The 13,665-nt window shown below is 43.6% G+C and overlaps 1 protein-coding gene across 3 annotated transcripts in view; it reads right to left on the reverse strand.

The window, feature by feature from the left end:
• Positions 1-13,665, reverse strand: part of RAB3GAP2 (RAB3 GTPase activating non-catalytic protein subunit 2) — a 52,085-nt gene that overhangs the window by 35,748 nt on the left and 2,672 nt on the right. For 2 of the 3 annotated variants that reach the window (XM_048497965.1, XM_048497833.1), the window contains exons 2-4: positions 11,345-11,412; positions 9,319-9,445; positions 399-480 (exon numbers count right to left, since the gene is read on the reverse strand). In XM_048497965.1, coding sequence (XP_048353922.1) covers positions 399-480; positions 9,319-9,445; positions 11,345-11,412 — 277 coding nt within the window. The remainder of the gene's footprint in view (positions 1-398; positions 481-9,318; positions 9,446-11,344; positions 11,413-13,665) is intronic. The other variant, XM_048497894.1, reaches the window with a different exon arrangement.

Below are 13,665 nucleotides of genomic sequence, written 5' to 3' on the forward strand. Positions count from 1 at the left end.
GGATATGGCGATTTCCTGCATTTTGGCATTCAATAATAGAAAATATCTGGAAGTAGAGTAAACTGACATCCACAGGGAACTGAAGTCCCTGATTAATTCACCGTGCAAGTTAACAAAGCTTTTTTCTGATCCTTGGCACTAGAGTGGATGGCAATACATAATGAGACCCCAGTCAGTATAATACCATCTACTCAATTGCCTTCTACTTCTCATGTCTGAGGCTCTCCCATTCTCTTCTATGAACAAGAAACTCCAAAGGGCTAATATCTTAACTGGAAAGAATATGCAGCCTGTGCATGCAAAGACCTTCAGATCACATTCTAGGCAACAGTTTCAACAGCAAAGTAATAAAAAAGGGACAATATAGTCATTCACAACATTTTTAGTTTCATCCCTACCCTTCTTCGACATTTAAAGAGCCACTCCAGCCAACGGCATATTGCATTTCTTCTTTCCCTTTTTCACTGTGCTTCCATTTTGCTGAAAGAAACAAAAAAAACCCCACAAAACTGTTCATGGACATTTTTTGTATTTTAATTTTCAGCAAAAAAACTCAAGAAAATACCTTGTCAAAGTACTCAAGTTTTAGATCCTAATTCCCATTCTAGAAAGCGAAGCGTGAATTTTTTTTTGCAACAACCCTTTTCCACTGTAGACAAACAGTGAACCCTGAGTGCATGATTTCAAGGGAGCACAGCAGGCTGCAGGGAGAGATGAGAAAGTACCTCTTTATTTAGCACAGCTCTGCTCATGCTAGACAGGATCCATCCTTAATCATCCAGAAAAATACAGGCTGACCATTATGACTGTAAGTTTTACAGGATGAAAATAATCATCTCCCTGGAATACTGGTGAGACAATTTTTCCAAATTTTCAAACAAGATGGATAAATGGGTATGAATAAAAAGTTGTTATAGCACTTTAGAAAGATCCTTATGGGGGATACAAAAAAGACTTCAATACTTCTTTCAGCACCTGTAGGAATGCTGGTTTTTCCCTTTCCAACATTCTTCCAAAAAAAGCAGACAGAAAGTATGGGTTACTGAAAACCATGCTTATCTGTTTGATTCACAAGGCCTGATGAGAAAACTTCCCGTTGCAGCCACTTAAGTTGGAAGAAGGCTGGCTGCTGTGAGTTTTCTGGACTGTGGGGCCATAGTCTGGTAGTTTTTGCTCCTAATGTTTTGTCTGCATCTATTGCTGGAATCTTCAGAGGCATGCCACAGTGAGATGTGTTTCTCTCCATGGCACAGTGTACAGTGATTGCATGGTGAAGTATATTGCATGTGAGCTCCCAAAGGTATCTGGTGGGCCACTGCAAGTAGCAGTGTGTTGGACTAGATGGACTCTGGTCTAATCCAGCAGGCTCTTTCTTATGTTCTTATTGGTTATATCCACAGGGGGGAGGCATATTTGCACGTGTCTGGTGAACTTGATTTACATTTGCAATCACATTTGCAACTGGATTCACAACTACACTAGTAGGTGAAGTTCATTTGCAATTGTTTTTGAATGTCTTTGATTTTGGTGTTTCTAGTATTGGTAGTCAGGTTTTGTTGATTTTCAGACTGTCTGCTGAACCCTAACAAGTATCCCATCTCCAAAGGCAGGACCTAAGGATGTTTCCTCAACCTCCTTCCCCTCTGTCACTAGCTCCAGCAACACTGCCTCACGCGCTCCAGCTCAGGAATGTGGAAGTACAGTAGGGATGGCAGCAGCCATAGACCCCCACTACTGTAAATTATCAAGCACAAGGGGGATTGGTACATGGGGTATGGGCCAGGACAGCAGTTAGGAGAGGGGGGAAGCTTTCATTGTAGAGACAATGAGCTGACAGCTACTCATTTGCCAGGCTCCTCCTTGAACAGGGCACTTTGGGGGTGGGGGCAGAGCTCCACCACACTGACTGAGTAGCCACATAGTGCTTGAGCTCATTCCCTTGCAGGAGCACAGCCCTGTGGAGCAGTTGAGAAAGTGGATCCAACAGGTGCCATTGCACCACATATGTAGTTCATACAGGTCAGAGTGTTTTAGATGGCACCAGGCTCTGCTGGGAGGAGCCCAGTTGTACCAGAGGACTGCCTCATGGACCCCGAAATTGACTTCCAGGTGACCCCTGAAGAACATGACAGCACCTCGCAAAGCATCAATGGCCCTTTGTTGTAGTTGCACATCTTCAAAAGCCAGGTGTAGTGGTTAAGAGCAGTGGACCAGGTTTGATTCCCTACTCCTTCATATGTGTGGCAGATTCTTATCTGGTGAACCAAATTTGTTTCCCCACTCCTACACCCTGCTAGGTGACCTTTGGGTGAGTCAGTTTTCTCAGAACACTCTTAGCCTCACCTACAACACAAGGTATCTGTTGTAGGGAAAGGAGTTTTTAGGCTTCCTTTGCATCTCCTTACAGGAGAGAAAGTAGAGTATAAATCTGCAAATGTGCTTTTGTGTCAAACACAGATGCTCCAAACTGCCTGTGGAGCAGATGTTGCTAATTCTGCAAGTAACAGACACCAAGCTGCTTGTTTAGACCAAGGGGTCCTATGCTGTCACCTCCTGAAGAGTCAGTCCTCAGCCAGTAACAAACTCCATGCATCTTCAGCTGGCCAACTGCCCACTCAATGATCACACGTATCTGGCAGTGGGCTTAGTGTATGCTTGGTTGTCTGGAGGATTCTACTCAAGATGTGGTATCAGCAAGTACTGGAGGAGTTCGTATCCATGGTTACCTAGTATGGATGTTTTCCCCATTTTTTTTATTCATGATTGTAATGTATGATGCTGTGATGTCTATTGCTGACTTTATTGCCCATGTTCCTTGATGTTAACTATTTATTGAAATGAACTTGATGTTATTGTTATTGATACTGCTGTTTATACCATTGTTGTACTCCGCCCTGAGCCCTTCGGGAGAGGGCAGGATACAAACTGAATCAGTCAATCAAGTCAATCATGGAATGAGACCCATGAGGAGTGAGGGCTCCTATCTGCTGGCCTACCCCGATTCTTAGACTACTGACTTGGAGGCATTCTTTGCCCTCTGGCCATGCAACCAACAGATAGTTGAGACCAGATGCCACAAATATCGATGCATGATGGATGCTGCCTGGGAACTTGGGCATGAAGTTTGTGAAAATGCCTGGGTGATCACAGGAAGTTTGAACATTCAGGCTTTAGAAGTGATAGAAGTTTGGCAACACCCACAGCTCCTCCCAGGGAGCTATGAGGGCAACATGGTTACAGTTCACAGGTCCAAAATGTTGGGGAAGTCTTTGACTGCCATGAACCCAGCCCATTTTGGTGTCAGGTCTGCCTCATCTCTGACCTAAGGACCACCACAGGGACTAGGCTGCAAAGGTGGAGTGACAGAGGTGAGGTGACTGTGAATGGTGATTTCAAAGCAGATGCTAAGGGGTGCCTATATGAGCTGACACTCAGCTCTCTGTCCCCCCACCCCAGAACCCTTTTCCCTGACATCTGCAGCTGGTGCCATAACCCCCATGAGGTGAACTGTGACAGCCAGGTCAGTTGGCATGCAGACATTGGGCATCACAGAACCCCCAGGGCCAGCAGCTGAGGCAAGCCCATGCTATGGGCAGACTTGATGTCTTCAGATCATGGCATACTGAGGCAACGGAGAAGAATGTGAATGTGGGAAGAATGTGAGGACCAAAGGAAAATCACATCCTCTGGAGTTAAATGGTGTGGCTTCTGGTACCCCAGGCATCGAAGGGGATTCCAGTCCCTTGTCTGTTCCCCCAGAACAGGACCTGTGCCCTACCCTCTCATCCATGAGTGCAAAGGTTGAGTAGGAAAAGCTGGAGAACCACCAAGAGTGGCAAGAAAACTTTTACAAGGGTCAAAGTGGTTGGAAGCACTAGCAGCATCTGTGATGGTGGCAGCTGGGTACCTAGAGGGGCTGCTTACAATTGCAAAGGCTATAGAGAAGGGACAGATGCATATCAAGCAGCTGCTGGGGGACTTGTGGGTGGCCTTTCAAGTCTCTGAACTACTTCCTACCTTGACAGCCTCTCTCCTGGTCAGAAGGGATGGTAAGGGGATACCTCAGCAGAATGCATTGTCAAGCTGGAGACATGTAAAGAAACATAGTGAACAGAGAGTGCTTACCCCACTATTACTGGAAGGACTGCCCACATCTCCCCTTCCCCCTTCTGAGGTGTGGGTTCTCGCTGCCCCATGTGGGCAGAGAGCCGGCTTGGGAAGCCTGTGAAGGGATACTTGGACCCATGGCAACTCTGGCAAGTACCCAGGGAACTTTTTGCAACAGGACTTCAACCCTTTAAGTGGATTGACAGTGAGCCAACATCTCTGGCCATGCCTCTTTCAGCCCCTGGCCTCCAGTGTGCACTTGGCTTGACCTTCATGACTGGTTCTGGCTGTCCTTTTTGTCACAGTTCTGCTGCCTCACCATAACACCTCCAAGGAATGCAGCGGCACAGTTGCTGGGGACACTGACAAGGTTGCGGCCACTGAAAGCCAGCTACTGACACTTTTTCTAAGCCCAGCGTTTAAGGGGGTATGAGGAAATAGAACAGCAACTACCACAAAACCCTTGAACCCCAAAGTAAGAGACAAACAATCTTGTTGAAATAAAACTGGCCACAACTTTATTGGTTACAGCAGCTGTCAGAGCCTTGGCATCACATGGAGCAATGGATCCAGGTATTGAGCAACCACCCTGTCAGCCAATATACCACTCTGACTTGCTGCAGCCTGCCTGCTGAACAAAGGGGAGAACACACAGGATGGCAGGCTGATGAACTCCACTTGGTCACCAGCCTCTATGTGGTCTCCCCTGCCACTCAGAGTTGGGTGTCAGAACAGCCCCTGAGCTGGGAATGTTCCCAAAGCAGTCATCTCAAAATATCTTAAGGGATTCCTGAGATGAGGGAAATGGGCACAAAGACCGATTTCACCCCTCCCACCCAAATGAATCTGGCTCCATGCTGATGCCACCAAAACAATTGTGACAAAAGGAACACCACTGATGCACAAACAGTAATTCCAGACACAACACCAATAAAAATAAACAAAGAGAAAGAGTTGGAGAAAGCCACAAGGCAAAGTGAGCCTTTCACAGGATGGCTGTGGCTTAATGCAATTCAGTTTGTTGGATTTCATAGGCTGCCCTTCCCCTGAAAGCAAGTCCCACCCCATGAGGACTCCAGCCTGCTGCCAGCCCAATACCTGACCCCAGATAGCCCCTGATAGGCTGGTTGGGAGGAAGAAACTCACATGGACAGGGGAGGGAAAACAACCAGCACCAAAAGCATAAGCATAAGCATAAGCATTTTATTGTCATTGTGCACGCACAATGAAATTTACAGCAGCATTCCTCGATGCACACAATTTCAGACTCATACATCATCCTCACTTTCCCCTTCCTCCACCCATCCCTACACAGCCCCAAATACATCAATATGAAGCAGCGGAGTTTAGCATAGCCACAGCTCTAGAGTAGAAGCTGTCTCTAAGCCTCTTTGTCCTAGTTCTGAGGGCCCTGTATCGTCTGCCAGATGGTAACAGTTTAAAAAGAGAGTGTGCTGGATGAGACGGGTCCCTCAGAATATTTTGGGCTTTATTTAGGCTTCGGGAATTATAGATTTCTTCCAAGGAGGGAAGAGGGCAGCCGATAATCCTTTGTGCAGTAGTGATCACCCTTTGGAGCGCCTTCCTATTCGCCACTGTGCAACTGGAGAACCATACACAGATGCAGTAGGTTAGGACACTCTCTATAGCACAGCGGTAAAAGGACACCAGAAGTTTTCCATCTAGTTGTTGCTTCCTTAAAAGTCTCAGAAAGTACAGTCTTTGCTGGGCTTTCTTAACCACCGCGGCAGTCTGTACGCCCCAGGTCAAGTCCTCTTTAATCATAACGCCCAGAAATTTTAAAAAAAACCTCTTGCACCTGTGCCATGCCCCATTCAGCTGTTGGCTGCTGCACAAACTGTTGACCACTCCCCCAGACTGCCACCTCCTTTCCTCTACCCATCTCGGGCTCGCAAATGGGGCTCAGGTAAGTCTGAGCTCCCTGTTTTTCCTGCTGGGTGCTGCATGACCAAACCCTTTAGGGAGCAGACTAACGTTGCCACAGTCACACCATTGCAGGCCGTTGTAGCGCAGACTCCTCATAGGATTGCTCTGTCCATATTAGAAGGTTGTGAAGTATATAGCATAACTTTCCAGGAATCACAGAAGAGGTCACTCAAAGTTTAGTTTGACCTACTGCATTAACATATGTAATAAAATCTGTCCAGTAGTTCAAAACTTGTAATTTCTGGCTTATGAAATATACTTTTAAAAACCTCAAATCACTAGTTAAGCTGTTCAATAGCCTTTTTAAATTATTAGAAATCTGCATTTGATTTTTAGTGTGAATTTATTTGGATTAGGCTTCCTGGTATTTAATGTTTCTATCTTCTGTATCACAAAGGCCTTGTCTAATAAAAGTGGTTCCTCTGGAATTATTTAATATGGTAATAAAGCCATTTAAACTTGCTCTGGGTAGCAGCAATCAGATTAAGACTAATATTTCTATCAATGGATAAAGCAAAGTGTAAACAGATGTTTTTGAAACCATTCTAGTCTTGTTATTTTCACAATGTGATCACTGTATAATTAGAAATTACTACTTTATCCCAGGTACTATTAAATGTTGAACAACTGCTGGAAGTTGGTTTAGGAAAGAACAATTTTTTTGAAACAATTATTACATATAATTTACTAGAGCGAGGCCATCAAAGCCAGCCAAACTTAATCAAGTGATTCATGAGCTTTTTAAAAATCCTTTACTGAGTCACATTTCTGCACAAATTAAAATTGATAATGCTCTTCTTCCACTTACATCTATAATCATGCTTATTTGTTGCCACTCTTACAGCTGACCTTTCTGCCCATAATTAAACAACTGCTATAGAGAAAGCAATTAAAATTATCTCAGAGCAGGTCAATTGAAGCATTGATTTCTTTTCAAAGAAAACAGTTTGAAAGAAGAACTTCTTTTATTTTATTTATTTATTTATTTATTTATTTATTTATTAGACTTATAGGCCGCCTCATCCCCGAAGGGGATGTCGAAGTCCTTCGTAAGTATAGTAGTTTGTGTCCGGGGTTGGTATTACCCTCGATTCACAAGCAATTTTGAAAGTCAAGCAAAACGTCAAGTTCCACCACAAATAAATGGAAAATAAATTATGAGTTATCTCTCATATGGATGGTCCTCTTTAAATCTCCAGATGAAGCAGGAAGGGAGGTCACAGCTCCTCTCAACTGCTGTGCAAGCAAGTCTCTAGTCACATAGCAGTGAAAAACTATAGAACACGCAAGAAAACAGGCAAGTTCTCCTCCCCTTCTGCTAGAGCAGGGGTAGGGAACCTGCGGCTCGAGAGCCGCACGCGGCTCTTCTGCCCTTGCACTGCAGCTCCACGAGCAGAGCCGCCGGCCCCATCCTTGCCCGCCCTGCAGGCAGCAGGGTGGGCGCACCAACTGCCCGCGGTTGGCTGCGCCGTGCCGCGGGCTTCCCCTCTCACCCGCCCCGTTGGAGCGGGGTGGGTGCTTTCCCGGTGGCCGGCAAGGCCGAGCCGCTGGCCCCATCCTTGCCTGCCCTGCAGGCAGCAGGCCGAACGGATCCATGCGCTTCTCAGAATGAGCGGAGTAAAAGGTAGAAAAAACCCCAATATCTATAGTGTTATCTTTATTTTAAATGTCAAAAATTATTTGCTGCTCCAAGTGTTTTCTTTTCCCGTGGAAAACGGGTCCAAATGGCTCTTTGAGTGTTAAAGGTTCCCTACCCCTGTGCTAGAGATTGAAAGGGCCCACATGCTACTAAGCAGAATAATAATTTTCAAAGAACTGAAAAATGCAATTTAGAAAACAGAAAATATCTCTCATTCATGCAATGCAAAGGAAAGTGGGTGATGGACAGCTCAATCTAGATGAGGGGGAATATGCTTAGGGACAGGCGCTGCCCCACCCCCGGTCACATAAGGGGCAGCCTCACCAGACGGCCAAGCCACTGCAGAGCAGTGCTGGCATCCATAACAGATGCTGGCATGAGGGGGTGGGCCAGGGTGTTCCATGGGGTGGAGCCAACACTAGTCGGCTTCCACCCTGGCTTTGCGGTCAGTTGCGCCACAGCCCTGGCCTTACGCCACCCTTTTGGGTGGTTAAATCCATTAGGCCCTATGGTGGGCTTTCTGATGGCAGGGAGCCCTTTTGCATTCTTCTCCCTCCCCATGCTACCGGAAAGCCCATCAGAGGCAGCATATGCAGCCTCCAGTCACAGCAGCACACCCCCAAGAACTGGATTGCGCTCTTACTGTGAATTCCATTGTATGAATGGGTATTGGAACAAATTTTGGAAAGATGGCTAAATTGTAAAACCTTATTGGCTTCTAAAGAATGACTACTGGTTTGTATGCTGGACCATGATGCTCTTTTACATGGTTTATCACGAACTGGTTTCAACTTCTGATACTGGAAGAAATCTTGCATTCATGAAATGATGGGATGCAAATTTTTAAAGGACGCAAAGCTGTCCTTAACATTCTGATGAACTGCTTCCTCACAAGAGTATTAACCATTTTTCACACGGCATCAGCATTAACAACTATATTATGTACAGAATGCAACCTTCATAACAATAAAATATTCTGCCAAGTTATATTCCACTGGACAACTCTTTACTTTAACTGCAAACAATTTTTGTATGTACATCAGTATCACATCATACCACCCTTCAGCAAACACAGCACACATACAAGTCCCTAAGTAGTTCATCTGAGAAAATGGACCAATCAATATTCCAAGCCATGTATATCATCTACACTTGTACTTGCTGTAGGAGATGCGATGTCAGTTTTAACTACGGTAACTGCTAAAGGTAAAGAAATATTTTGCCTTTATAGCTCTCACTCTAAATCAACTCCCCAGAAGAAATAAAGGGATACAGAGGGGAACAAGGGGAACAAGAACCTGTAGATAAAGATAATTCAAGATATAGGCTTGGATCCAGGAGAGCATTTTCACAGATAGAAGAATTTCTGTCCATGGTGCATGACTTTCTTGCCACTCCCCTTCCACTGCAACCCCAAATGCTCCATTCCCTGAAAAACTGCTCCCAAGAATCAGATGAGGGGGGCATTTGGGGCTACAGTGGGAGAAGGGAGGTGAGAAAGACACATGCAGAAATGTTCTGTTGGATCTAACCCTCAGAGTAGAAGCTCCAAGGCCATTTAATCCAAAAGCAGCAATTATCACCATCACAACAGCATGAATACAAAACACATACAGAATACTTACGCACAAAAAACACAGCTTTCTGCTCACGAGCTATTACCATGAGATCATTTGTTGGCGACAAGGATACAACACAGTCCTGAAGCCAGGAACTTGCCTGTATCTTGGAAGCAGACTCTTCTTCTTCTTCCTAAACATAGTAAATTTCAACATCATAATAATAATGTACACCAAAAAGAAAAATTTTGAGGAAACCGCAAATGAGAATATTTTCATAGTATTATGACTTCCTCAGTACAGTAGCTATCAAATTAGCTAAACCCAATAACAAGAAAGGAAAATTCTATGCAACAACATGTGATTTCACCATGTAAACTGACAAAACTAAAAGGCCACTGTATGCAGCATTTCTGGACATCAAGGGGGCCTTTGATTCTGTCCCAAGAGATAAGTTATGGGTTAAACTTGAAAAAATGGGTGTAGAGAGTAGATTGATCTTCCTCATCAAGGTGCTGCACCACAACACAGTTTGTCAAGTCAAATGCAATAAGGAGGGATTGCTTACACCTAAAATATTTATCTCCAGGGGAGTAAAGCAAGGCTGTGTTCTCACACCAGTTCTTTTCAATCTTTATTTAAACGAGCTAACAAGCATACTTAAATCTGTAAACTCACGCTGCCCAAACTTAGATGGATATCAAATCCCCCTATTACTATACGCCAATGACTCAGTCTTGCTGTCGTATACTAAAATCGGCATGAAGCAACTCCTTCATGCAATGACCTGCAATGAATATTGTACTGACAATAGTCTGACACTCAACTCTCAAAAATCTAAGGTTGTGGTGGATCCCGCTGGATGCTAGGAAAACATGAATTGGAACAGGTCAAATGCTTCAAATATTTAGAAGTGCACCTCCATTATAGAGGGGGTTGGGCCAGTCACAGAGACATGTTATTACAAACTCCATGGTCAGCGCATCAGCAATTCTATGTTTTTTTAATAACAAGGGCCATCAATTCGTGCCTGCAGCACTAAAAGTTTTCAACACCAAGGTGTTCCAGCAATTACTGTATGGAGTCCCACTTTGGATAGGCTCCTGGTCCAACACAGTTGAGCGTGTACAATCTCACTTTTTATTTAAACTCTTGGGAATGCCTCGCTGTGTGCCTTATGTTTTATGCCACTCTGTGTCTCAAAACTGGGCAACATCTCCTAGAGACAAGAGCATGGCTTGCTACGCTCAAATTTTGGCTGCGCATCTGTTTCAACCGTGATGCTGCCTCTTTGTCCTATAAAGCCCTTCAGACCTTTTGTCATTCTGAATGGTGGGGAACTATAGAAACCAAAATTAAGAAACTTGGCTATTCTTTGGACTCTCTGGCCATGTTACCTCCCAAATAGATTTTTCAACTTCTGAAGAGAAGGTTGTTTGACCAGGAACATCAGATTCCCCCTTGAAAAGACTTCCAGGACTTGCTCTCCTTTAGCACTGGGCATCACTTATACTGGTAACAAGGGGGCTCAATATTTACACCACAAAAACCAGTCTCCGTAGAGCAATGATGTTGGCCCGTTGTAATGCCCTTCCATCAGCCGTATCAACAGGGAGATTTATTAAAACCGCTTACCATCAAAGGCTATGTATATGTAACAGGAATTGTGTAGATTCTATAGATCACATTCTACTTTATTGCCCACTTTACGCTGTACCCAGAGTTAAATATTTGTCATCCCTGCTACTTAAAAATGCATCTGACTGGCAAAATATTTCCTTTCTGTTGGACAACCCCGGTAGTGATGTAAATGAAGCAGTTGCCAAATACTTGGATTCATATATGAAACAGTGCTCTAGGAGCAAAATCTGAACTTTCCCCTCTTTTTTCTTTGTATTTTATGGACCTGTGTATATAATACCTGACACTGTTATGCCAATAAAGGTTCTTTGATTTGATTTGACCATGTAAACTGGATACTTAAGTAAAATGTTTCTACAGGAATTATTGCAATTACTGTGGGAAGCACTGAAGAAAGGAAATCCATCTACAGACTGCGTAATTAATCATGGAAGCAAAAAGATAGACTTACAGGTTCCTGCACGTCTCCTCCTTCCTCCCAGGCTCCCCAGTCATCATCTTCCCAGTTTGCAGCCTTACCTAATGGACAAAGATTAAAGTACTGTAGCTTAGTTTAGCCTACCATAACCATGATGTATATGCCAGTGTGAAAAGTCTCTTTTCAGTGCCTACGGAACTGTGACAAGCAATTAATGGTAAATCAAGAAATAATCACATTGTGTTGATTATCACCTTCCAGCTAAAAGGTCTGAAAGCCCATGAAACTACTCTTGAAGATTATCCCAAGGATGCTGGTATAGCAGAATGCTGTGACTCATCGCCTATGATCAAGGAAGAAAGGTTCTTGCTGCAACTGCTGCAAAGACATTACACATAATGCGATGTAATGACATAATTTGGGTTCTACCAGGCAATCCACCACCCTCACTTTGCACTCAAAGGCAGAAAGCAAAATTAAAAAATTAATTACACCATTTTGTGGCCTAACACAGGCTGCATTCAGCTTCATGGGTCAAAAGTCATTCAGATGCACCTTGAGGTCTGTACTAGCTTCCTCATGGCTCTCCTGCCACATGCAAGTTGCCAGCTAACATTTCAGGATCCTTAGACATTTTTGCAGCATGCCAAGGCCACTTCTGAGTATACGTTTTTCAAATATACTGAACAGGAAGTAGCTTCTTCCATTTCCGGTTTTTTTTACATCTATTCAGGCAACTGACATATCACAACTAACACTTTTGGATAAAAAATAAAACAGAAGAACCTTCTGCTTGGGGAAAAAGTAATACTTTTTTGTTATCAACAGTGCAATCCCAAACAGATTTATATATGTCTACATCTTTATACTGTTTGACATCTATTGACTTCAGTGAACTTAGAAGGGTGTGCCTCTGCTTCAAATTGGTACTATTTACCACAACCTGTATCTTTTTGAAAACTGGCTTTGAACATTTTGGATTATTATTACCAAGGAATATTTTTCTTCCCTCAAATTTTGTTCAAAGTAGATCATGTGGCCTCATTAAGCTATGTGGGTTTGAACAACTAGCCAGCCAGCTGAACTACTACAGTAGAGCTAATCTGCCTTTTCCAGTTGTTCTGATCAGGTTTGAGGCTATCCAGTCAAATCAATTCAGGGATGATAATAAAATGCCCATGACTAAACGTACACAAAATTGTATAAGCAAAATTTGATGGGGCTGCACTCCACCTAATGGAGCAGGTTCGCAGGTTGGTGGTACTCCTTGACCTGGACCTCCTGTTGAATAAACTGGTGGTGGCAGTGGCCATAGGTGCCTTTCACCAGCTTTGACTGGTGAGCCAACTATGTCCTTTCTGGAAAGAAAAGATCTTGCCACTGAGGTGCATACCCTGGTAACATCTAGATTATTTTACTGCAATGGGCTTTACGTGGGGCTGACCTTGAAGACTATACAGAAGCTACAGTTGGTACAGAATGCTGCAGTCAGAATGTTGCCTGCAATGGGTCTTAGTGACCACATTATTCTAGATTTTTTCCATCTACATTAGCTTCTATTTTGTTCTGGGCTCAATTCAAGGTGCTGGTATTGACCTTTAACAGTCTGGGACCAAGATACCTTAAACAATGCCTTCTCCCACATAAATCCACCTGTAGACTGTGGCCATCCTCAAAGGTCCTGCTTCTATTGCCCACGCCACCTGATGGTAGATGGGTAGAAACCCGAGAAAGGATTTTCTTCATTATAGCACCAAACGTTGGAACTCCCACACCAGGAAAATTTGCCTATCTCCTTCTGCTGGTGTCTTCTACCAGAAGACAATGACTTTTGGGGTTTGTCTGCTGTGTCCCCAACAACAGTTGCTGGCCCCTCTTCTAGTGTTGTTTGTTGATGTATTTTTAATCAAATTATTTTATAATTAAAATTAATACCAGTGCTTCTATACTTGCCCAGTTATCAAAATGAAAAAGCTGGGTTTATAAAACCAAGCTAACTATGAGTTACTAAAATCTTGAGGTGCCTTCCTTTTGCTGTTACTCATTTTTCAACCTCCTGTGACCTGCCACTATTTTGTCCTTGCAAATCTTGCATGTTCAAAACCCATGCCATGGCTTAAATCATTTAGTTTCCTGCTTAAGCTGAAGAAAGGAGCTCTCATAACTCCAGAAGCAAGATCAGGAGAGACATGAGTTAACTCATGATTTTCAAAATCCCCCTTTCATTGTAATACACCCACAGTACTCCAAGAAATCATTTTGAGTTTATAGATCTCTTAGCAAATCTCACTTCATATTACATGAAAAGTTATGAAAGTAGAGCAGTTCACCAATACTTCCACCTTCCCTGTTTG

Source organism: Sphaerodactylus townsendi, linkage group LG01, assembly GCF_021028975.2.
Source record: "Sphaerodactylus townsendi isolate TG3544 linkage group LG01, MPM_Stown_v2.3, whole genome shotgun sequence".
NCBI classification, from domain to species: Eukaryota; Metazoa; Chordata; class Lepidosauria; order Squamata; family Sphaerodactylidae; genus Sphaerodactylus; species Sphaerodactylus townsendi.